The sequence below is a fragment of the Andrographis paniculata genome, unplaced genomic scaffold (genome assembly GCF_009805555.1).
Source record: "Andrographis paniculata isolate CXL003 unplaced genomic scaffold, ASM980555v1 Contig74END, whole genome shotgun sequence".
NCBI classification, from domain to species: Eukaryota; Viridiplantae; Streptophyta; class Magnoliopsida; order Lamiales; family Acanthaceae; genus Andrographis; species Andrographis paniculata.
The window spans coordinates 507,191-534,155 of record NW_026137611.1 but is presented as its reverse complement, the minus strand read 5'-3'; the positions used below and the strand labels follow the sequence as shown (position 1 = coordinate 534,155).

Below are 26,965 nucleotides of genomic sequence, written 5' to 3'. Positions count from 1 at the left end.
AATTATATTTAGATTTTTAAAATTAATTATTTTTTATATTATTACTATTTTATTAAGAATACAGTAGTTTTTTCTTTTAAATTAATTTTAAAATATAAAATATTTAACATAAAAAAATAAAATAAAAATTATTTTAATATATCACTAAATAAAAATAATTTAAACAATAATATATTATAAAAATATATAAATTAATCAAGCTAATTAACTATTTATTAAACATTATTACGGGGAAGATCACTTCTGTTCTCCTACTTCAGCGAAGCCACCAGCCTATCCATCCGCCCAATCCGTTGTTCAACTCGCTCTGCTAATTCCGCGTCGGACAAGCTGCAGCTCTCCACCGGAGTCCGGCAATTTCTATCCATAATCACCTCCATCATCTTCACCTTCCACGCATCCCCTGCTTCTTCTCCCGCGTCTACTCTTGTGGATGCACCAGGCTCAGCCACATCCTCATCTCTGAAAGATGAGGGGTCCTTCCTGTGCATTTCATCGTCCCGGCGGTGGCTGCAGTCGCCGGAGACTTGGTCCGAAGCTTTTTCCGATTCATTCGTGCCAGAATTAGGCTCTTTGGATTCATTCCGCTTCTTCAGAGCAGAGCCACCGGGAGAAGCTGGGGTGTAATAATCCACAGTCTTGCCACTCGAGCGGTCAAGAATCTTCCTTTTAACCACGATTCCCTTCCCCTTAGGTGGGAATCCGGGCGGCGGAGGAAAGTCGTCGTCCTCAACGTTTACACCGACGAATCCCCCGTTCAGTTTTTTCCACCAATCCGCGTAGCGGATGGTGCACTGTGGCTCGGATAGGCGCCCGGGTATATAAAGCTCCGACTCTTTAACCGGTCTAGTGAAATCGGCCCATGCAATGTTTGCGTCGACGTTTACTCGGGGGACGTGGCCCGGAATGTCCTGATCGAGTCCAAACTGCATTGCCACGCGGTGTGGCAGATACTGTTCTATTGAATTCGCGTCGAAGCCAAGTCCGACGAGCTCGCTAGTCCTCAAGCAGCGGATCAAACCTTCTAAGTCCTCGTCGGCTTCTGAATCAACTGAAGCCCAATATCCACAATCCTTGAAGAGCTTCTCAGGGAAGCCATTTTCCTTGTACGGCCGCCACAGAAACTCTGCTCCAGCTGCATCAATGGCGGACAACAGATTCTCCGCCTTCACTTTCTTTAAACCCCCCCACCTACACAATCTCGGCTTGTTCAGCCCAACCTGCGTCGGCGTTGGCGTCGGGCTTAAACTGGGGAATCTCTCCCATATCCAGACCTGGACAATCGCTAATGGCGCCGAAACTGAAATATTAACAGCGGCGCCATTCTCTGCCTCTGATTTTCGATAAAAGTTGACGCCGGCTTTGAGCAAGCTCAAGGACCGGTAGATTCCGGCGAGAACCGCCGGCGCGAGGGCTATTTTAGCTCCTTGACCCAAGCGGGCGGCGATGGACAGCACATCTACGTTAACTATGCCGGAAGCAATCGGGAAGACGAATCTTGAAAGCCAATATACGAGAAAGGCTTCGTGCTCGATCTCGCTCTGGCTCCCCATGAATTTCTCCATCCATGGCCCCACCATCGGCTTCTTCGACTTGCATCTAGAAACCATCGACCGCTCTTTCCGCAGTTTCTTCTCTACTTCCCCTACTTCCCCTCTTTCGGAAGCGCTCAGAGCCCTCTCCCCCAAGACAGAGTATCCGCCGAGCATCGCCATGTCCTCGAGCGTCACAGTAGCTTCTCCCCATGGGAAAACGAACGAGTTGGTGGTCTCGCACCATTTCTCAAGGAAACCGAAGATGAGATCCTTGTTTCGGTGTATTGTTATTGTGGAGCTCATTATAGCGTCGAGAATCCCGGCGCTCTCCCACGTCGATCGATGCGAGGAGCTCATGTCCTCCACCCATTTCGTCCACTCCTTCGGCGTGATTTTCCACCCGACGAAAGCGGACTTCAGAGGCGATTTTTCTGCTCCGGCGGTAGATGGAACCAGAGAAGGGGCGGCGGCGAAGGCTTCCGGTGAGGTAATCGAGGGTTTGAGGAAATGAGCGAGTCTGTGAGATGGGAGACCAGTGATCGGAGAAATTAACGACTCCTCGCGATGTTCCATGATGAAATTGTCCGCCATTAGAGTGTGTGGGTGTGGGTGTGGGAGCTGAACGGTGGAGATGAAGGCTATTATTAGTAATTTCGAATAAGAAGAGCGAGGGGGTACAAACTAATATTTCTTTAAAAAATATATATATAATAAATAGTAGTTAAAATAACACCTAATAATTATCTGTCAGCTGTCAGCATCTAAAATTCAAATAATAACAACCTAATAATTATCTGATACAATCCAAAATACTCAGTATCAAAATTCAGATAACAAACTAATAATTATCTGTCAACATCCAAAATTTACAGGTAATAAATTTACAGGTCAGTACCAAAATTTAAATAACACCTAATAACTATCTGTGACCTATCACCATCCAAAATTCAAATAATAACAACCTAATAATTATCTGACACAATCCAAAATATTCAATATCAAAATTCAGATAATAACTTAATAATTATCTGTCAACATCCAAAATTTACAGGTAATAAATTTACAGGTCAATACTAAAATTCAAATAACACTTAATACCTATCTGTCAACTGTCAGCATCCAAAATTCAATAATAACAACCTAATAATTATATGACATAATCCAAAATACTCTATACCAAAATTCAGATAACAACCAAATTATTATATGTCAATATCCAAAAATTACAGGAAATAAATTTACAATGCAGTACCAAAATTCAAATGACACCTAATAACTATCTGTCAGTTGTCAGCATCCAAAATTCAATAATAACAACTTAATAATTATCTGACACAATCCAAATACTCAGTACCAAAATTCAGATAACAACCTAATTATTATCTGTCAACATCCAAACGTACAAGTAATAAATTTACACGTCAATACAAAAATTCAAATAACACGTAATAACTATATGTCAACTGTCAGCCTTCAAAATTCAAATAATAACAACATAATAATAATTTGACACAATCCAAAATACAGAGTACCAAAATTCATATAACAACCTAATTATTTTCTGTCAACATCCAAAACTTACAAGTAATAAATTTATACGTCAGTACCAAAATTCAAATAACACTTAATAACTATCTATCAGCTGTCAACATCCAAAATTCAAATAATAACAACTTAATAATTATCTGTCACCATCCAGAATACTCAATACGTAATAATTATCTATCAACATCTAAAATTTACAACTAATAAATTTAATAAATTTATAGCTCTGTACTGAAATTCAAATAACACCTAATAACTATCTGTCATCTGTCAGCATCCAAAATTCAAACAATAACAACCTAATAATTATATGTCACCATCCAAAATCCTCAGTACCAAAATTCAAATAACTTAATAATTATATGTCAACATCCAAAATTTACAAGTAATAAAATTATAAGTCAGTACTAAAATTCAAATAACACCTAATAATTATCTGTCGGCTGTCAGCATCCAAAATTCAATTAATAACAATGTAATAATTATCTGTCCCCATCCAAAATACTCAGTATTAAAATTCAAATAATAACTTAATAATTAACAGCTCAATAGAAGGAATCATGTAACAATCCAATAATTATTCAATTTTTAAAAATTGCTGATAATAAATTAACATCTAACACTGAAGAGCAGATAACACCCTAATAAAGATCTTGTTAGTAGTATAGTGGACCGTATTTGTATTTTTTTTATTTTTTATTTTATGTTTGCATATAGTCCAAATTGCACATGATAAAACTGGTTGGGTTTAAAATTCAAGATCACAATAAATAAATAAAAAAAGAAAGACTAAAATATGAATTATTCATCATTATGGCTTCATGTCTATATTAGATATTACTTGTCCCCTCAACAAGGGAATGAAATCGCTTGTAACATCTTAATGTTTTTTGGTAAATGGATAGTGGTGTAAAATATCGGAGGAGAATCTTAGTTTATTAGATATTTTTTAGATGGTGTGATCATTGGCTAGTTTGGGAACTTAGGTGAGGTTAGATTAGCGTACCTTGAGAGAGGATAGATAAAATTTACTTGTAAACTCATTTTATTCTTGAATTAGTGAAATCGTGCCTAGTTGAAACCTCCAGGTGTAGGTTTTGTGTGACCAAATTGGATTAACAATTCTATTTTTGCATATTTCTGCTTATTGGGTGTGCATACTGTTTGACCTGCTTATGAACTTGCTCCGATTGAATACGATGGTATAAATTTTTGTGTCTATTCTGCTTTTGGTTGTTTACTACCGTTCATTTGGCAAATTTGGGATCAACAGATTTATCAATTTCCAAAACTTATTGTTAATAAATTAGGAGTTGGGTACAAAAAGTCAAGTAACAATCCAATATTTGTCTATTAATTTCTACAAATTACAAGTTAATTAATTAACAGCTAGTATGTAATAATTCAATAATTTTCCCTCAATGCCCAAAATTTATAGCTAATAAATTAACAGTTTAGTACCAAAACTCAAATAACAGCCAATAAGTATTTATCAATGTTTGAAATTTACAACTAATAAATTAACAGTTCGATGCCAACATTTAAATAATAACTCAATAATTATTTATCAATTTTTAAAAATTACCGTTAAATTATTAACGGCTTATACCAAAGAGCAAGTAACACCCTACCAATTATCGATCAATATCTAAAATTTATAACAAATAAATTAACTGTTCAATACCAAATCTCAAGCAACAACCTAATAATTATTTGTTAATATTTAATATTTAAAACTTATAAATTAACAGTTTAGTGCCAAAAATCAAATAACAACTTATAAATTATATGTTAATTTCCAAAATTATTGTTTATAAATTAACAATATTGTCGAAAATTACACAACAACTAATCCACGCATTACTGCACCACACATACTGTAGTAGATAAATTTTGTCATGTTCAACCGGAGTGTACCTGTAAAATTAAAAGAAAAAAAAAGGTCAACAATAAATCTAATCTTTTCACTTTTAGTGTTTTCTTAATTTATTTTTTAAAAAAGAAATTGAAGGAATAGTTTGTTTAAATGTATCTTTCTTTGCAAAAAAGACAATCTCGGGAACAATAATCCTACAATTTACAGAAAATGCGTGTCTTTCGATCTTTGATCAATTTACATATCTCGTCCGTATATAATGAGAGAGCAAGAATTTTGCCTATACGAACAAAGACATTAAACAAATTATCAATTGATGTAAGAACTCAAAAATATATTAACCTTAAATTTAATCCACCTAACATATTGTATTGAAGAAAAACTTATTCAATTCTTTGCCGAATATTATATTCGGTCGGAGTTTATTCAAGCGTACTCGAAGAATAGTAAATACAGATTTCCACGTTATCCAATATATATATATATGTTACCATGTTGATTTTACCGTATTGATTTTTTCAATCAGCGAAAAAAATACAGATAGCATATAGGTGTTATATATTAATACTTTAAATGTGTATTATATATGAGCATGTTATATATTTTTAATTCATGTGTTGTATTTATATTATATTAATATAAACGATGTATTGTCTATAGTAAGATCGTGTGTTCTCTTTTAACACATAATGTACTGTCAGTATGGTGTTAAATAAAAAGATTAAAAATCTTTATTTTGCATGGGTGACTGATACTATATTGAGATATAAAAGACATACATAATATAAAGACACAAAAGATATTCAACTGTATGAGTTATATTAGCATAATAAAATACATAATATAAAATGACACAATATAATATAAGAACAAACAATACAACTATATATAATATAAGAACAGACAATACAATGTAGAAAAATATAAAATACATGCTACTATAACACAAATATAATATATAATTGAACTTACACAATGAATTAATATGTAAACAGACAATACATAATATAAAAATATATCATATTAATTATAATAACATAATACAAAAATTGCATATAAAATAACAATAGATAACATAATTCAACGCAACACATACTAATTAATGTCAACACAAAAGTATATTAACACAATATATGTGTATATTTATTTAATACAATATATATTGCATGCGTTTGAATAAAAACATATATTGTTTAACTGTTTTATTATGGTTGTTGGGGACTCCCGTTTGAAACGGGATATGTAACTAATGTCTTAGTTTTCCTAACAAGTTTGAGTTTTTAGGTTAGACGGTCATTAGCATCCGATATGGTATCGCCTGCAATAAGGTCTCATTTACTTTTTGAGTGTCCTATATACTAAAAGAAGAATATTTGTCAAAAAATTTTTTATATAAATATAAGAATATTTTTAATATTAAATACAATGATACAAAAGATAATTGTGACCCTTAGAACAGATGAAAAAAATATTAGATTATTAGATTTGATAGAAATTTACCCAAATCGTGCCGGATCATAAATATAACTATTGACAACAAGATGAAACCAATTGAGGGAACCAAGAAACCTAACAATAAAGATAACTATTGGTAAAGGGTGTTGTAGAAAGTAAACTTATAACCGTGACCGAGATCATTCGTGAGAATATGGATTTATGATTCAAATTCTGACAATTTGCTGCACCTAATTCTAGGATGACTTGCTCGACAAGTTTCCGCATAATAATAATAATAAACTATTGACAACAAGATTGAGAACACAATTGAAGGAATCAAAAACCAATATTTTAGAGAGGTGAAAAATGAGAGAACATGGAGCTTTTTAGAACAGAGGATGTTGAATATGCATTGCCGGTAAATACAATAAATCTCTCTCTCACTGTTTAACTAATTTTCTCATAGCTAGATTTAGAGCAACTTATGCATGCACCCGTTGTCTAATTACTTCACTTGTGTCCATAATGACATCAGCAGACACAAGTGAACGACAAATTAATTCCTTCACTTGTTGACTCATCATGGACAATACAACTAATTTCAAACCAGTTAGTTAATATAATTATTATCATCATGCATAATAGCATCATAACAAACGAGCTAACATTCCATTTAAGTAAAAGTTTACCTAATACGGCCAGTAACGACGAGGAGTTTCTAAGTAAAAAAACAGACGAGTTTCTAAGTCAAAAAAAAAAAAAAAAGAAAAAGGTAAAAGAGACGAAGACCAAGACAAAACAGCTCCTGCATCTTAAACATGCACGAACACACGATGATGTGTCCATTTATTAATACTCATAATACAACAGCTAACATTACAACAACCTAATCAAGCAAGCTAGGCATGCATCAGATCGGATCCACAGAGACATCCATTTTATTAATACATTCCATCGTCATCTTCTTCAGATGAAGATAGTGCTGATGCGGCAGTGGGTGGGGGACCTGAAACCGCAGCGGCGGGGAAGCGACTCCGCCTTCTGCTTCATCTGCCATGCCTCCTCCTTCCCCTCTTCCTCCATGTGCGGCTGCTTCTGCATCTCCTTCAGAGTCTCCTTTATCATCCTGCACCGGCACGGAGAGCTCACGCTCCTCAGCTCATTGCAGCATTCTTCGAGTTCCTGCTCCTGCTGACCCGGATCCGCGACGGCGCTCCTCAGGAATGGAGTCTCCGTCTCCATACGGCTGCTCTGCAAATACCGCATGCACTTGCGTGTCTGGAAACGCTGCATCTCTTTCTCGCACGACTGCTGGGGATTCATGTCTGCCTCCTCCACGGTGGTGGTGGTCACCACCGTCGTGTAGGCGGAGGAGCAGGCAACCAGGGCGGCGAGAAGCGCGGCGAGGACGACGAACTTGGTGGCCATATTTGCTGGAGTTGATTATTAATGTTATAATAGTGTGTTTATTGTGGATTGATTGATGTGAAGATGTGGCTTGAGGATGGAGAGGTAGGGTGGGGTGGGTGGCGTTTTATAGGAGGGGAGGGAGCGTGCATGTACAGTACGTGGCGGCCATGGCAGCATGAGGTGTTCGCCACTGCCGAATTAAAACAAATTGTATAAATATGCGTGCTGTACAATTGTAGCACTTTAGGGTTTATTCGGATAGAAAATTTTGTGCAGTGTTCTTCGTACTCTTTCGTGCCGTCTCAATTGGGATTTTACCGTTTATTAAAAAATAATACTCCTTCGCTTCCGATTCAAAGGTTCTTGTTATTATACTAAATTAAAAAATAATAATATTTTATTAATTAATATAAATATATAAAAAAAAATTGATAATTTTTTTAAAATTTTATAAAAAAATAATTATATGTGTATTAGTATATTTATAATTTAAGTAAAAATTAAGGATATTTTAGTATTGATGTATTATTACTTTTACTAATAGGAAAGAGATACTTCAGAGTGAGACAAATTGAAAATAATAAAAAATATACTTTGAATTGAAATGAATAAAGTAATATTTTATAGTTAACCAAAGTGTATAAGAATTTTTTATATTTGTACTCTTTAAATTATATGTGTAATACACTATTACAAAAAAATAATAATAAAAAATAATAATCAATATAAGTCTCAGAAAATTACTCTCAGAATTTAAAAAAATCCGAAACTATTTTTTAAAAATGTCAAAATTTGTATCGAACAACCGTCATGAAGAGTAAAACTCGTAGACATTTAAGTGGCCAAAAAAATTTCGAAGTCATATCCAACAAAGGGAGCGTGTGATATATTTTTATTTGCCTCAAAATTTCTGAAATAATTATTAAATTTTTATTAAAAGAAAAATGTCTAATCAATCGGTCACCGCCGCCGTCCCCGCGCCGCCTACGCTGCTCTGCCTTGCGACCGCCGAAAAAGAAGATGAGGAAGGAGGAGGAGCTTCCTCCGCCGGAGAAGGAGTGCCGCCGCCGCCGCTGGAGAAGGCGGAGCTGCCCCGCCATCGGTGGCGATACAAGAGGAGCTTCCGCTGAAGAAGAAGGAGCTGCTGCCGCCGCCGCCGTCGCCTCCACAGCTGCCTTGCCGGAGATGAAGAAAGAGCTGCCACCGCTTTCTTCCTGCCGCCACCGCCACCATAAGCCTGAAATCGCATCTTTGGCGACGGCAACCGGCGACTGCTGGCGTAAGAAGTTGATAGAAACAAAGACGACGGTTGTGGAGGAAAATGGAAGGGAAAAAACTCATCGAAAATTCCAGCTGGAAGCCGCGTTGACGGCGAAGGCGGTGGAGGAAAATAAAAGAAGAAAAAAGATCACCGGGGATTCAGGCGGAGGCGCGGGGAAGGAGGAATTCGTGTTAAGGGGAAATGCTTAACTTTGTTAAAATTAGTAAGGAGGTAAATTCAGGTGACAGGCTATAAGAAAAAATGAGAAAATATTTGACTGATAGAACAGAGAATTAAAGATCTAATATTTAACTATATTTCTAAAAACATTTAAAAATTTCTATTTAGGCGGAACTTAACTCCTAAAAATATTATCATAGCTATTATAGATATGAAAATTTAATAGGGATAGGATTAGTAAATAAATAAATAAATTAAGAATGTATTAATAAAAATAATTATAATATAATATAAATAATTATAAATTAAAAGTACGACAAATAATTGATTTAATTAAAATTTAAAAATATAATTAATATAATTTAAAATGTGTAATTGTTTTTTTAAAAAAAATTACATGAGATATGATACAATAAAATAAAAAATGTACTCAAGAACTTATTCTCCTAAAAACAAGAGGTACTTTATATTTTTTATTTTTTTAAGTTCGATCGAAAAGTTATCCAGAGCGCACTTAAAAAATAGCGATTATAAATTTTCATGTCATAAGAGGTACTTTATTTTGTCCCAAAGATATGGCATTGTGTTATGAAGTAAAATTGTGACAGTGATATTATAAGTTCAAACTTTCAATGTCTCCACAATTCGAGAAGAGGACATACATATTAGCTTCTCGATAGAATAGTAAAATATTACTATCTCCGTCCCACATATTGTGTCTGCTGCACGGTAGACACGATATTTTAGGAGGAGTTTAATTAGTAGATAATTAAGAATGTATTAGTGAAAATAATTATTCTATAATATAAATAATTATAAATTAAGATTAAGATAACTAATTAGTTTAATTAAAAATTTTTAAAAAATAAAATTAAAAAGTTTAAAATGAGATTAAAGTGTGTAATCATTTTCCAAAAAAGAAAAGTGACATGGTACGTAGGACGGACAGAAACGGCAACGTAGACATAGTATGTGAGACGGAGGGAGTAGTATTTATTTTATAAAAAATAATTGATGGGATGTTTTTAGAAAATAAAGATAGTGTTAAAATTTACCAAAGTATTTGTGTGAAGATGGGATAGCACGAGATCTTTTTACTTTGTTAATTTTGTGTAATAGTTTTGAGATCATGAAAAATATGTATGCTAATTTTTTTATTATTAGTTTATTATTATATATGCTAATTTTATATATAATTTATTTATAGTATATAAATTTAGCTATATAAATTTATTTCATTATTTATAGAATATAAAATTTTATATATATATATATATATGAATCAATCAAGTAATCATTTTTTTCTCATGTGACCTTTACTCCATTATTGAAAACAATACTACTTATGCTAAACGATAGAGACATGATACGACTTTACTGGTATATATTATTGTGTTTTGATAATATTTTAAAGAGTGTTTCAACAGCTTAAATTTTTTAAAATAATAAAATATATTAGAAATAATTTCTTAACGAATGAAATTAATTAATATTTTAAGAGTATTTCAACAGCTTAATTTGTTTTTATAAATAATACAATATAATAAAAATAATTTTTTAATGATCGAATTAATATTAAATGTAATATTTTATATTATAAAAATAATTTTTAATATAACAATTTAAATAAATAAATAATTCAAATGAGTTGTTCTAATGTTGACAGGATATTAGTTAATATGATGCTAAAACATAATCCATAAGCTATTTGGTAGTTATGATGAAGTTGAATAGTCGGTACTGTTTCACTAATTACTTGGTTGAATTAGGAAGACAAAACAAAAACATAGATCCTAAACATATAAATAATAATTTTTATTCATAATAAATAATTAAATAATTAAATAAAATATATATTTTAATATTTTTAGATATAAATATAGAACTAAAAAATTAGAATTTATGATCTTACACTTACAAAAAAAATTAATACCACCAAATTACATTAATTTTAATTATAAATAAATTCTATATATAATAATTATGTATATATAACATAAATATTTGAGGGACCCTTCCTTTACATTGAGTCTTAAACTACGGCCCCTCTTCTCGGGCCCAAGGTTAGGCCTAATAAAGAATACAAGGGTGTGTTTTTTTGTGTTGAGTTTGGAAAAATTTGTTTGGATTTGAATTTTTTAGGAGTTTTGAGAATTTGCGTTCCTTTGGTGTAGTAGGTTTTGGAGGGTTTTGTTGGATAGTAATTTGATAAATAATAATTGGAGTGGTGAGATTATTTATATTATTAAAATAATTTTTATTAAATATAAAAAGTGTAATAATTATCAAGTATGATATTTTTCTTTTATTAATTTTCTTTTCTTCGTTAGCTATAGCACTGCACGGATCGATACACACAGCGCTTTTACGGCTAGAACTACTGGAGTATCTAATCCTATTGGCTCCCCTAACAACTATTCCATTTAATATCGATTACTTCGAAATTTCAATACCAATTAGTTTTAACACCGAAATCCCTCTTAACATTAATCTCACTACTTGTCGGAGAATAGAAACATTCGGATATGTACCCTATTCAACGGTTGTTGCCGATTCCTGAGTAGCATAGAAACACAATAATATGTGGTGATTATCTCCTTTTATTTATTAATTATTATTGTGTTCCAAAGCCATAATAATATATATCCAGATTCTTATTTAATAAGTTCCAAGGTTCAAAAAGACAATGTAGGAACGGAATTATGAATTATCTGAATTTGGATATTAAATATTATATTCTAAATCTATATCCATTAATTTAGATATTAAATATTATATTTTAAATTTATATCAGTGGATATTAAATATTATATTTTAAATCTATATCGGGTGTGTTCGGTTGAGATATTTGGTCCGAATTTCACTATTCATCCAAAATTTTCCCCCCAAAAACATCAAATCAAACACCTATTTTTTATTTTTTATATTACACTAAAAATCAATTTTACATTCAAAACATCACATCATTACCTATTTATATCACATCATACAACTATTCAAATTCAAAATTTTTATTATTCAAATCCCAACTCAAAATTCAAATCCCCAAACAAACACACCCATCATTTAGAAATATTATTTCATATTATTGACATGACATACATGTTCTCCTATTCTAACAGGGCCAAATGTCCTAGTCGTCTTTAATAAAATTTATTCTAAAGGCCAAATGTCCTAGTCGTAAAATTTGTTCTCCGATAAAATATATTTTTCGTTCCTATTAATGGACGTGGTCAATACGGTATCAGTGAATCACATAAATTTGTATCTTTACTCCAATTTATTGAAATTTAAGTGTTAGAAAGACATAGATTCACTCCAATTTATTGAATTGCAAGAAAGAAATTAAGACAGATCTTACGAACACACGATGATGTGTCCATTTATTAACATCACAACAATAAAATTACAAATTTCCTGCCTGCCCGCCCGAAGAGAAATACACCTTCATATAATATCCTCTCCAACTTATTAATTAATTAATTATTCCGACTGGACATGACAAGACAGCAAGCAGCTAGCATCTAGCAGCTCAGATTCAGACGAAGATGGCCCTGATCTGGCACTGGCGTGGCGACCTGAACCCGCATTGGCTGGGCAGCCACTGCGCCGCCTGCTTCGCCCGCAGCGCCTCCTCCTCCCTCTGCGGCTCCTCCCGCATCTCCCTCAGCGCCTTCTTTATCACGTCGCACCGGCACTCGGACCTCACGCTCCGCAGCGCATTGCAGCACTGTTGCAGCTCCGGCTCCGCCTCCTCCTCCCGCTGCGGGTTCGCGACAGCGCTCCGAAGGAACGGAGCCTCCATTGAAGACGATCTGCCGCTGCGTCGCCTCTGGAGATAGGGCAGGCAATTCTGTGTGTCGAAACGCAGCATCTCGCTGGGGCAGGAGAATTGCTGGGGATTGGGACCCTCCTCGTCCACGGTGGCGGTGGTCACCACCGTCGTGTAGGTGGAGCAGCTGCCGGAGACGACCAGGGCGGCGAGAAGCGCGGCGAGGACGACGAACTTGGTGGCCATTAATGTATTTGATTTGAGGGAGGATTAATGTATTGATTGATTGATTAATTTGGGGCTTTTGGATTTAATTTATAGGGGGAAGAAGCGGTGCATGTGGACTACGTGGCGGCGAGGAGCGGCTGAGGTGTCCGCGGCGAGCGGCGTCGAGCTTCCACGTAGGTTGGCATGCACCGAATGCTGCCATTGCCGTCGTCACGTCCTTCCTCACTTCCAACTGTGTGACCTAAATAATGCCAAATATTCTGTTTTGAATTTGAATTGTTATTTTAATATAAAATTTTATAAGAGAAATAGTTTGCTTTGAATGTAAAGAGTACGAGATAAATAATAGTAATTTCAATTTAAGATCACAACCAAACACATTCTTTAAAATTTAAGAATGCTCGATCCTATTTACATGCATCACAAGTTTTGGCTCCATTGAGATAGAAAGATCTTGAGTTTTAAATTCTTTTTAATATATATATATATATATAAATATTTTTGATATAGGGTGTTTTCTTTTTGTTTTTCAAATTAATATATTTTTTCAAAAAAATTAATATATTATAAATACTTATTATTTTTATATTATTTATATAATTTCTATATTTTATATTAAAAAAATAATAATCATTTTAAATTATTTTATAAAATAAACACACTCATAATATTTTATAGTAATATAGTATATTTGATGTGATAGTTTAAAAAAAATTAATATAAATGTTTTAAAAATATCTATGTAAACAAAACTTTTATATTTGTTTTCATGAGTAAACATTATACAATAATTAATTATCTATTTATTTAGATAGGTGTTTTTAGTTTTTGGTTTGTAACTTGTGGTTTAGAGTTGGATCGAGTGAAACTTATTTAATTAATATTTGATATATAATTTATATTATTAAAATAAAATTTCAAAAAATGTGTTTAAATATTGAAATAAACTTTAATATAATAAAAATGAAAAAATTTATAAAAAATAAAAATAAAAAAATAAAGAATTTTAAATTTACTTGTTTATTGATAATATATATAAATATCAAAAAATTTAACTAAGTGTCATGAAAAGTTTCTATCTAACTTTAACCTTAACCATACTAGGTGATAGCTTCAAAGTCAAATTGTTAAAAATGAATGCTTCGATATACTTCAATGAATGCTTCAATATACTTCCTCCGTCCGGCCACAGATAAACAATTTTCCTTTTTTATACGTCACACAAAAAAATGACATCTTTTTATTTTTTTGGTAACTTTATCAATTTTAAAACATAATTAACAAATATAAATTAATTAAATTAAATTTCTAAGATCTTACACGTGGGACCACTCAAAATTTCTTTATTTCTATCTCTCTCATCGATTAATATAATTTTTATCTATATTTAAAACTTCTCATTTTTTATAAAACTAATTTATGGTAATGATAAATAAAAAAAAAAATCTATTTATTTGCATTATATAAAATTTTATTATCTACAAAATGATATCCATATTGCATATATTTTTTTGAGATATAATCTTAAAATTTTTTTAAATATCAATAATATTATTCATATAAAAAATAATAAACTAATATCATAACTTATTAATAACTTAGTAATTTACACTACCTAAAAAATCGTGTCTCTAATAAAAGGATTCTATCTCTCGCAGGACGGAGGAAGTAGATATCTTCATGCAAAGGTTAGTTCAATATTGATCTCTTGTATCTTCTTCCAAACTGTGTTTAAAAAATTATAATTAAGACAATTCTATTTGTTCAAATATTTTGCTACTCCTCTTTAAAATACATTGCATATTTTGATGAGGATAACAAAAATGGTCAAATTCTAAACAGGCCCAGGGTCATTTTTTCTAGGGCCCATAGGATCCCCCACTAATATCTCTCTCTCTCTCTCTCTATATATATATACTCTTATATACTATTATTATTAAATATTTTATAGAATATATCAAATTAATTTTTAAATCAAAAATTTATTTCATATTATTTTTTAAATAAATTATGTTTATATTAATTTTTTAATCATTTAATTTTAGTATGTTTATTTAATTGTATAATTTTATATATTTTTGTTGTGAATTATATAAAATTATAAAAATATGATGGAGAGTAATATTTTGTGTGTTTTTTATATTTTTATTTTTAATGTTTATATATTTAATTTTTATATTCTATTATATATTTTGGTAATATTTTTTAAAAAAAATTGTGTATTACATAAACATTGAGTTTATTTCTTTATCAAATTTTTTTCAATATATATATTTTTTTAAAAATAATATACTACATAAACTACTTATATTTATATTATTTACATAATTTGTTATAGCTCACAATTAAAAAAAAAAATCAAATCAAAATACAAAACAAAACACCCTAAATAAACACCTTTGTTTGAAAATTTTCTTTCAAAGATTTTGTTTATTTATAAAAAAAGAAATTCTTTAAAAAATATTAAATCAATTATTTTTTTAATTTTATATCGTATTAAAAATTAATTTTATACTAAAAAATTGATCTTTTAATATATATAAAAAATTAATTTTATTTTTACATTTACATTAAAATATATGTATAAAATTATTTTTGCTATTATGCTAATATAAAAATATATATATATATATATATAAGGGTCCACTATTTCAATTTTTACCCCGGGCCTCAAGAAAAGTCCAAAACGGACCTGATTCTAAAGCATCATGTAACTCATTTCTCCCAATATAATACTCTCTCCGTCCACTTACAATATTTATATATTTCTATTTTGGGACGTCCAATTACAAAGTTAATATTTCATTAAATACCTACTTTACATCACATCATTACTTTTATACAAAAAAGTAAGGGCAAAAATATTATTACACTACTTTTAACTACTCACTATAATTAAAATATTATTATTTTTAAACACCGCGCCAAAAGTAAATGTAAACTTTGTAAATGGAATGGACGAAAGGAGTAAAACTTTTAACACTGCCAAGAAAAAGGTATACTTTAATTTATAATTTCACTAATATCTAAAGTTTATTACATTCCTTGTTTATCAATAGTGGTCATTTCAAGCCTCATTTCAATTAAAGAAGGATCATCCCATTAAAATTAAATAATCAATATGACTTACAATTTTGATTCCATAGCCTTAAATCATCTAAAAATGTACAAATAAAGAGACAACAATACTAAATACACTCATTTGCTAATTAACCAAACTAATAAATTAATAACCAAAATTCAACCAACAACAGAAAGACATGTCTCGTGCATAGGTATAAATAAAAGTAGTATGAATCGTTAAATGATCGTCTCACTTAAAAATTTAAATAAATATGCATCATTTATCTATATGTTATGGGAGTCAATATGTTCATGAAAATAAGATTAGGTGAAGAATGATCACTTTAAATATATTTTAGAATTACTTTGATATTAGTAATTTAATAAAATATATTTAAATTTTAACTTAAATTATTGATTGTTAATTATTATTTTATTAAAAAATATGACTAATTTAGTTGGACAATTAAAAGAACAATTTTATAGAACCGAAGAAGTGCTATTTAAAAAATTTAAAATTTTAAATATTTTTCAAAAGCAAATCTAAACGGAACATTTATACACGCGACAAATGTACTGACATATTTGAAACTGAAAAGCAAACCAAATAAATGTATACCTAATTTTCTTACCGAATTCTGAAAAAGCCGACAATAAAGATGAGTTTGTTAGGTTTTGACCTCAAATTAAAACGAATACTATTTATTCTATATGAAATTTTAATACTCCCTCAGTCCCCTAACAAAGTATTTATTTTTTCATTTTAATTTGTTTCATAACAAAATATTAATTTTTTTTTTACTAACTGGATTATCTATCTAACATTACAAATACCCTTACAACTTACAATATATTACACAAATGTCATTATCTTTATACACACATACTAACAAGTTATTTTAGTCATTTCTACTTTATTCATACTATATCTCAATATAATATTAATATTTCTAAAATTACGTGCAAAAAGCAAATGAATATTTAGTTTCGAAACGAAAAGAGTAAAAAAATATGTTTTTTTTTTTTTTTTTTTCGTACAAAGTATGATATCAAAATACTAATACTATTTAATAGTGAGTTTTTTCACAAATTTTCAAAATTATATTTTTTTTAAAAAAAATAATATATTACGCACACTTATTATTTTTATATTACTTGCACAATTTTATATAACTCACATAAAAATAAAAAAAAAAATTCAAACAATTTAACTAAATAAACACACACTCAAACCAAAATTAAACAAATCCAATTTCTTTTGAAATCTTGGAAAAATTGGGTAGTTCATTTTATAATTAAAATTTTATTATTCAATTTTTACCATTTTTATAAAAATATATTATTTAGTTTAATTTAATATCACATTAAAATTAATTTTTAAATCAAATTCAAAATCAAAATAAAAAATACCAACTAAATATACTTAAACCTTGGGTGTGTTCATTTCGTGTTTTGATTTGAATTTTTTTTTATAAGATATAAAAAATTATATAAATAATATAAATATAATAAATAAATATAATATATTAATTTTTTAAAAATAATATATTAGAAAAACTTTTGATATAAAAATATACCATGTTTATTTACATAGTTTTGAAAATTCTAGCAATGTGAATGACTAATATATATATTTTTTAATATTATATTGATAATGAATACAAAATTACGGTGAAATGTTTTTGGCCATTATGATTGAGAATATGTGTTTTAGTTTATGTATATAAAATAATGATATTTGTATAAAAATAATAAAAAAATAATGATAATTTGATAGTAATTGTCTATTTACGACAATAATACAATGAATCTGAGATAAATGAAACCAATAATATGAAATAGTAGATATAAAATTAAGGGTGACACAATATAATATATCAAAAAATTCATGTCAATATAAAAAATCTTATCTTAATAGGGTATCAAATTATTCGCTATACCAATTTATGGTATATCAATAATTACGATTTAAAAATTTTCATAGTAATACCATATCGATTTTTCAACATATCTTACTAATTTTTTTTAATATAAAAACATACTGTATGTTATATAAAAATTTCTATATCAGAATTAACATATATTGTAAAATTACTAATATTATTGAAATTTAAATTTAATATTTTATAAAAGAATTAATTTGTTTTTATTAAAATCATTTAGATTGAATAATAATAATTTTAATTTTTTTTTAAAAAAAAGTAATATAAAATATAAATAATTATATAATAATATAAAAGTAATATTTTATATTAAATAATTAATTTAATTATATCACCAGAAAATATAGGCATAAACACTATTATTAAGAGTTTATATTTTTTAATATTTTTAAATTAAATTGTAATTTTTAGTAAAAATATGGATTAATATTTATTTTATAAAATATTATATTTAAATAAAAATATCACAGATTAATTTCAAATATTAAAAACAGACCAAAACAAGCAAACAAGCAGTTGTGACAGCTCAACCTACAATTTAAAATAAAAAAGCCCTTCTTCAAATTTGGGAACCCAAACATCGGCGGAGACGGAACGACGCCGTTCTCTGCAAACCTCGGCTGGCGGCGGCGGCGGCGGCGGCGGAGACGGGTTCCTCGATGGCAAAGGTTCCCTTAGGTTGTGAGCCGGTGGTCGGCTCCTTAGCGCCCTCGAAGAAGCGCGACTATAGGGTCACCAACAGGCTCCAGGAAGGCAAGCGCCCCATATACGCCGTTGTTTTCAATTTCATCGACTCACGTTACTTCAACGCCTTCGCCACCGCCGGCGGAAATCGCGTGCGTAATTTTTCTTATGCCTCCGTCTGTTGTGATTTTACTTATGCATCATTTGATTCTTGTTGACATGAATGCGAAGATTTGTTTTGATTTTTGATTTTTTTTAGTACTTCATTCTAGTGGTGAATCGATTGGCTTCGATTTTTATTGGTTTTTAAAGGGATGATTTGATGCAAAGAGAAGGAACCTGCTGAATTCATTTTATGTTTTGACATTTGTCAGGTCACTGTGTATCAGTGTCTGGAAGGCGGTGTTATAGCTGTGCTGCAGTCCTACATTGATGAAGATGTATGTAATTTAGATATTAATTTTGGCGAATGAGTTGATAGTGATATCTCATACAGCATCTGGTGCTCCGTTTACTGTGTAGATCAGAAAGATGAATCATTTTACACGGTCAGTTGGGCGTGCAATATTGATGGATCTCCATTCTTAGTGGCTGGTGGACTTAATGGAATTATTAGGGTTATTGATACTGGCAACGAGAAGATCTACAAGGTACGTTTTTTGCTTGAATGCCAAAAGTTGTGCTTTACTGGTATTTCATAGATTATCATGGAGTCATATCATTATAAGAGGTAAAAAGAGGCAATATCGATAATGCTTGATATTCTTTGATTAATTTACTTTTTCATGTTCCTGCCTATCATCTGTTGATCTGGCAGCTGAAGTTGTTTAAAAAACAAATTCTATTTGAATGAAAAATAAAAATTTACCTGCAGAGTTTTGTTGGTCATGGGGATTCGATAAATGAAATTCGGACTCAGCCGCTGAAGCCCTCACTTGTTGTGTCAGCAAGCAAAGTAAGTAGTGATTTGTTATTTTGCATCTCCCGCTGAATGCTAGCAGTAAATAATTAATCTTATGAAGAAAATGTGACTTGTTGTAGTCTTGAAAAATAAAGAAACTTTATCTGTTCTTTAGCATGAACTTGTTCAACAAAAAAATTGACAGGATGAATCTGTGCGGCTTTGGAATATTCATACTGGGATATGCATTTTGATATTTGCTGGTGCTGGTGGCCATCGCAATGAGGTTCTTAGTGTGGTATGTGATGCAATATCGAACCTTTTCTGCCACACACACACAGAGACCCACACACATACAAAATTTGGGCCTAAATTGTTTAGGATGTGGAATATTGATGTTGAAGTTACATTTGAGTCTTTCTCATAATTTGTGCCATAGGATTTCCATCCTTCTGATATGTACCGTATTGCAAGCTGTGGAATGGATAACACTGTTAAGATCTGGTCAATGAAAGGTATGTTATCTCCTTTCTTCATATTATACCCTTCGAATTTATCAAGCTTGTCTTTGAAATGTAATGCTTTCAATGTGTATTGGAGTAATTGTTTGATTGCTTATAATGGTTGGCTTCATTCTAGCTCATTCCTGAAATTCCACGTGATGATACAAACTTGATGGTTATTGGTATTTTGGTCTTTCCATTGCCTTGTGGTTCATCTATTTACCTGCAACTGCAACTCAATCTATCAATTTCCACAACAATGCAATTGATGATTTATAACACTTTTGAATTCAATACATGGACTGATAATGGTTATTTTGCAGAATTTTGGACTTATGTAGAAAAATCATTTACCTGGACAGATCTTCCTTCCAAGTTCCCAACAAAATATGTTCAATTCCCTGTGAGTCTCGATTTCTCTTCTTTTGCCATTCACTTTTCCATGTAGGAAGGATCTAAGTTTAACAAGAATTATGGATTTTGTTGATATATTTTCTTTCTTTTCAGATATTTATTGCTTCAGTGCACACAAATTATGTTGACTGCAACCGGTGGATTGGAGATTTCATAATCTCTAAGGTGAATCATATCCTTTTAGCAAACTTATAATTGGATGGAAGTTATTCATTCAAAGGGCATTTTTCTTGCCAAAGAATCATTTGTATTTGTTAGCTTCTCCAGTCACTTGGTGGAAATATATATATATACATATATTGAATTATCTTGGCATGTTAGAATTAGGGGTGTAAATTCAAACTCAAATAAGGGCTAATTTTTTAGATTTTCAATTTGAAAATTCCAACCCAAGTTTCTACTTTCTAGTTCTAGTTTAAACTCTACATTTTTGTCCAAGATTGATTATGGTTGTCTTTCGAATGTAATGCATTCAATTCATTTATAGTAAACAATTTTATCAACTCATAATTTTATTATCTTTACTTTAACAAATAATAACTTATTTGTCGCAATTTTTTCTACTTACTCCACTTCTTTTTATAAATCATTTAATACATTTCCTATAATACTTCTATTTTACTTCTTATTTACCCCACTTAACATTAAAATATTATTATTTTTAGTCTCCGTGTCCAATCAAACCTACATAATTTTACAGGACAAACGGAACATATAAAAATTTACATTATTTGCATTTTATAATTTTGGGTTTGGGTTTTTATTATAGTTTTTTTTTGTTTGTTTTTTTGGATCTATTGGATTATGTTAGTGACTGGATATGTTTATTGAATCCATAATCAGAACCTACATTATGAAATTTCTGAAACCGAATTCATCAAAAGTTGTGATAAATTCAAATTCTGAAATTTGGTATTGATGTTCCATAATTTTCAAATTTCAAATTCAATTCAAAGTCATTCCATAAGTTGGAAAATATCCAATTTCCCCTCCAGTTGCTGGAACTGAAGGCTATTTTTCTTCTGCTATAGTACTCGAATATATGCAACTGTGCTACAAAGGCCCAAATGGCATACATTGTATCACAATCAAGTTTGTGTTGTCCCGTGGTATAATTTATTATGTCACATTGCAGAGCGTTGATAATGAACTTGTATTATGGGAGCCGAAGATGAAGGAACAATCTCCAGGAGAGGTTAGAATTAATTTGTGTATGATATGTATGCTTATTGCTAGTTGAATTGTCTAATTTTCACATGGCGAGCTAGTTAACGAGCAGCAAGATGATGATCTTTGCAGGGTACAGTTGACATTCTTCAAAAGTATCCTGTTCCAGAATGTGATATTTGGTTTATTAAATTTTCCTGTGACTTTCATTACAAGACTGTTGCCGTAGGTAAGAACTATCTAATATTTGCATAAACTGCCACTGCTCTCCATAAGTAGAGTAATGATCCATAATATTATTCTCATTTAAACGTGGCCAGGAAATAGAGAAGGGAAGATATATGTATGGGAAGTGCAGTCGAACCCCCCGGTTCTAGTTGCAAGGTTCCTTACTTTCTCTGTTGCAATTTACGCGTCACTTTATTTCTTGAAGACTTACATTAGGTTCCCTTGCTTTATCAGATTATCTCATGTCCAGTCAAAATCCCCAATTAGATTGACTGCCGTGTCGTATGATGGAAGGTAAGCTGAGTCAATCACGGCATATTCTCTCCAAACTTCCATGTTCTTCAAGTGTGCAACGTAAACAATATTGTGTCTATGCTTCAGGACTATTCTCTGCTGCTGCGAAGATGGAACTATATGGCGATGGGACGTGGTTTCAAGTTCTTGAGATCACGAACCGGCATTTGAAGGCACACTTTCTTCTTCTCCCATAATTGATCACAATCTGTTATGCTGCTTATAGTCTAGTGATGTTATTCTCCATTTTGAGTTTAGAAGATGATCTCTAACAAATAATTGTTGACTGCTCTATTTTTTTCACTTAACTTTTTAACTTCATTAATATCCATGCCCGGCCGCAGCAAGTCTTCCTTTCTGTCTGCATTCATATAGTCGATGATTAAGCCGTATATGCTAGAAACTCGTATATAAACTGTGTTCGATCACATCATCACATTGATAAAGAAGTTGCACCAACAGAGGCATCATTTCGACAATACAATCTCAGGCAAAAGCTTATGAAAGTAAAGATTCGAGACTAATTCAATAATGCGACAACTGGATGCAGGATTCTAGTCGCCTTAGGCGACCGGTGGGCGAAGTATGTGGTCCTCAGATGTATCCACAGCAGCGGGCGACATGAACTGCCACATGGCAATGCTGGGGTACCCGATAAATGGCATCAGTTTGTTACTGGAAGCTTGGCTCTGAGCGGCAAAAGCAGCATGAACGGCAGGAGGCGGAGGTAGAAATCCTGGCTGAGGGTTGGGGCCGTATACTGTCTTTACTTGCTTCTCCAGGTTCTCCCTTTCGGTCCTCAACTTTTGTTTCTCATCGCGAAGCTCATTTTTCTCAGCCTAATAGTGGTTCCAGAAGAATCGAACAAATTTCAATTGAAATCTCGCAGCTTCTCATCGAATGCGATAAACTAAAGAGAAGGGGCTTCGCGCATACCTTCAACTCTTTAATATTTTCTCGAAGATTAACATTTAGGTCCTTAAGTTTTTGAGCTTCATCTCTTAGCTGAGTTACCATACGAGCTGCGTCTACCAAAATTGCGGACTTATCTATTTTTGGAGGCCTCCCGGGCTCGAGGAGAGCACTCAATTCCGTGAACCTACAGAACATGGTGATTTCATTGCCGGAGTAGCGAAGGAGAAATGGTGAGGGTAAGGAGTTATCGATGAAATTACTTGTCGTTCAGCCTATCCCTCCGTTGCTTCTCCTTGCACGCTTTCGAGCTCGCCGGAGGACATGGTTCAGCTCTAGCTCTGTGAAGAAGATGCACAGAGAAAGGCGAGACAGTGCATTATTTGGAACAACAAAGGCCGGATTGAACCGATAGATATAGATCTAAGATCCATTAAAGATATATAGAAGCAGAAAATTGACTACTCAGCATGAAAACATCAAATATTAGAGGCGGTAATTCGGGTCGGCTCAAAATTTGTGTCGGGCTGGTCCGACTTGATTCCAACCCGTGCTAGGCAAGCATGGCCCGATTGCAAATCAGGTTTGGAAAATAACTCACAACTAAATCAAGAATTTTATCATCCAAGTTTTAACTTTTATCTTTATTTTAAAAATTAATATATATTTATAAAATTTAAACATTAATTTTAAAAATTGGATCGGCCAGGCATGGTCCACCTTTTATGAACTCGAACACAGCTCGAAACTTTTCAGGTATATATTTAGAAGCCCAAGCACGATATTTTTGTGCCGTGCTCGGAGTGGTCTTTCCGATTGTTGTTATTTTTGGCCACCCTATCCCGTATCAGATATATGAATGATTGGTTGGATTAGAAGAAACAAAAGGCTCATTACCGTTTGTTTGAACTTGCAGCAGCTTCCCTATGCGTAATAGGCTTCTCCCCAAATGATCCCTCAATTCCAACTCTAAGAACGAAAAACCCAAACTCGTTGGAATTATTTGATAGCTTATTAGTGTAAAAGAATTCAAATTCATCGTCTTCAATAATTCAACTGAGAGCCATAAATCAAATAAGAAATTACATTTCTACATACCACAGCTTAGAATTGAAGTTGCAGAAGGTAAGAAATTAGTACCTTACATTTGAGGGCGTATTATTCAAGGGCCAAGAAAATCCAGAATATGGAGACGAGAAATTGGGGATATCGTCAAATCCGTAGTCATAAAGCCAATTCGTAGTCGTAGCAGTCTCCGGCGAAACCATTTGGCCGGAAAATTGATTAAATGCAGCAAAACTTGGAATCGAGTGATGCTGAGAATGGGATAAACAATTAGCTTTCCAAGTCAACGCAGGCAACACAGGTGAATTGATTCCATTTCAGGTCCAATGGCTTGGCGACAGACACTATACACTACACTGGAATTCGGAAAAAATACAGTCAGTGTTTAATTTGTTTACATGGAAGTTTGGAAGGATAATTGGCTGAGAGAGAGATTCCAGATAAAGCAGCAGCAGCAGAAGATGGATGGATGGATCTTTCAAACTCCAAAATCAAAACCAATAGGAGAATGATTGATTAGAGAGAGAGAGAATCATTTATCTATATATATCAGAACATCAAAATGAGATGACGTATGCTTAATGGCATATTAAAGATTATCATCATCGACTTCAAAACTTCAAAGTGTATATAAAATTATCGGATTTCAGGAAAGAGATGGGAGGGCGGGCGGGCGGCCGCAATTTGTGTGTGTGTCAGTGTGACGCAAATATTATCATCAGCCGGAGAACGTGGCGATGTGCCATTGGTTGAGAATGATCGTTGAAGATGGCTAAGGTGATCGATGGGTGTGGCCTCGGTCATCACACATAATAATAATAATAATAATAATAATAATAATAAATTCGGTGTGGAGATTCGTGGAATGGAGAATAAACTTGTAATAGATCGTTGATTCAAATTCTGATCCGATCCATCGGGCACGTTTATCTAATGGGACTTTCCTTTTCGGCTTAGAATAAATAATACTCCCTCCGTCCAAAATAAGATGGGACATTTACTTTTGGCAAGCGCTTTTAGTGGATAGTTTATGTAGGATAATTTAAAAATTAAGTGATGATGAAGAGATAAATATATAGTTTATTTGGTTGATGTAAGAGGATATAGTATAATTAATTATTTCTTATTTTAAAAATATTGCACGTATTTGGGACATAAAAAAAGAAAAATGTTAAAATGGTGTTTGGAACAGAGGGATAATAATAATAGTAACTAATATAAGCATCTCACTCTTGCCATCCATTACACCTTTCTCTACAAAAATAACATGGTTAATATATGCATATCTTTTAATATATATATAATATTTAATATAGTTAATTGAAGGAAATTTTGTCATATTATAAATAGAATTTATTAAATTTGATTTCATTTAATTTTATTTATCAGACCCAGCCCAAGCACAGGCCTAGGCATAACCTAGAGCCAAACCCAGATAAGACCAAGACCCAAATCCAGACCAAACCCACCCTCAGACCCAGCCCAAACCCAAATCCAGACCCTGACCAAGCCCAAAACGAGACCCAAACTCAGTCCAAACCCAACCAAGATCCAGCTCCAGATCCAGACTCAACCTAAACCAAGAACCAGCTCAAGTCCATTCGAGCACACACAAGATGAAAAAAAAGAAAGAGAAAAATCATTACAATTCCATTTTTATAAAGGTAAAAGAATAGGGCATAAATCATTTATGGATAAAAACAAGCTTAAAACAAACTAAAACACAATACACAATTAAACATTCAGACATCAAAATTTAAACAAGTTAAAACATAAGTTAACAAGCATAAAGAAATCATCTAATACTACTAACATAACAAATTTCAAACTTAAATGAAATGTCATGACAATAACATAATCAACTTCCACTAAATTCATAAAATTATTATGTAATTACAAATGAAAAAAAAAAAAAAAAAAAAAAAGAAAACAAAACATTCCTCCTTGAAAAATTGATTGTTACGATTTATTATGAATCCTTGAAATCAGAGATGAAAAACGGAGCTCGTTATAACTCAACCATCTACTATAAAAACTAAGTTAGAGATATAGAGCCTAAAACTGAAATGGAAGAATCATAAAAGAACATGTACTATTGCAATAAAACATAATATAGAAAGATGTTATAAGTACCCTTAGAACCACACAAACCCACCATAGACCAGATTCAGACCAAGTTCAGACCCAAACCCAAACCCAAACGTAGACCAGCTTATACCCAGACAGAACCCAAAGCTAAATCCAGACCAAACCCCCAACCAGACTAGAACCAGACCCAAACCAAGCCCTGCCCCAGATCCAGACCCAGGCCCAGGTCCAGGTCCAACCTAGAACCAAACCTAGACCCAGCCCAAGCCCAAGCCCACGCCTAGGAAATTCCCAGACCCAGACTCAGACCAAACCAAGATCCAGCCCCAACTCAGCCCCAGCCCAGACCCAAATCCAGAACCTGACCAAGCCCAGACCCAGACCTAGGCCCAGCCCAAAACCCACTTAAGTCCAACTCCAGCCTAGATTCAAAGGCGACCCGACCCAGACCAGCCACAA

General features: G+C 32.1%; 5 protein-coding genes across 5 annotated transcripts; 1 reads left to right on the top strand and 4 right to left on the bottom strand.

Moving 5' to 3' along the window:
• Positions 1-251: 251 nt before the first annotated feature.
• Positions 252-2,126, bottom strand: LOC127265855 (uncharacterized). Its single transcript, XM_051295872.1, has one exon. It carries the CDS (start codon positions 2,124-2,126, stop codon positions 252-254), a length of 1,875 nt encoding a protein of 624 aa, XP_051151829.1.
• Positions 2,127-7,199: 5,073 nt separating this feature from the next.
• Positions 7,200-7,908, bottom strand: LOC127265808 (2S seed storage protein 1-like). The gene has a single exon (XM_051295813.1). The coding sequence runs from the start codon at positions 7,819-7,821 to the stop codon at positions 7,360-7,362; it is 462 nt and encodes a 153-aa protein (XP_051151770.1). The 5' UTR covers positions 7,822-7,908; the 3' UTR covers positions 7,200-7,359.
• A 4,693-nt stretch (positions 7,909-12,601) lies between these two features.
• Positions 12,602-13,316, bottom strand: LOC127266187 (2S seed storage protein 1). The gene has a single exon (XM_051296351.1). It carries the CDS (start codon positions 13,260-13,262, stop codon positions 12,783-12,785), a length of 480 nt encoding a protein of 159 aa, XP_051152308.1. The 5' UTR covers positions 13,263-13,316; the 3' UTR covers positions 12,602-12,782.
• A 5,460-nt stretch (positions 13,317-18,776) lies between these two features.
• Positions 18,777-22,770, top strand: LOC127265924 (polycomb group protein FIE1). Its single transcript, XM_051295955.1, has 13 exons — positions 18,777-19,086; positions 19,309-19,374; positions 19,462-19,584; positions 19,809-19,889; positions 20,041-20,133; positions 20,275-20,350; positions 20,662-20,741; positions 20,846-20,917; positions 21,888-21,947; positions 22,052-22,148; positions 22,240-22,303; positions 22,382-22,441; positions 22,529-22,770. The coding sequence occupies exons 1-13, from the start codon at positions 18,910-18,912 to the stop codon at positions 22,590-22,592; spliced, it is 1,113 nt and encodes a 370-aa protein (XP_051151912.1). The 5' UTR covers positions 18,777-18,909; the 3' UTR covers positions 22,593-22,770.
• Positions 22,771-22,848: 78 nt separating this feature from the next.
• On the bottom strand, positions 22,849-25,076 carry LOC127265925 (transcription factor ILR3-like). Its single transcript, XM_051295956.1, has 6 exons — positions 24,817-25,076; positions 24,494-24,669; positions 24,251-24,322; positions 23,617-23,694; positions 23,378-23,540; positions 22,849-23,280 (listed from the first exon to the last, which is right to left on the bottom strand). Exons 2-6 carry the CDS (start codon positions 24,619-24,621, stop codon positions 23,005-23,007), a joined length of 717 nt encoding a protein of 238 aa, XP_051151913.1. The 5' UTR covers positions 24,622-24,669; positions 24,817-25,076; the 3' UTR covers positions 22,849-23,004.
• Between the last annotated feature and the right edge of the window lie 1,889 nt (positions 25,077-26,965).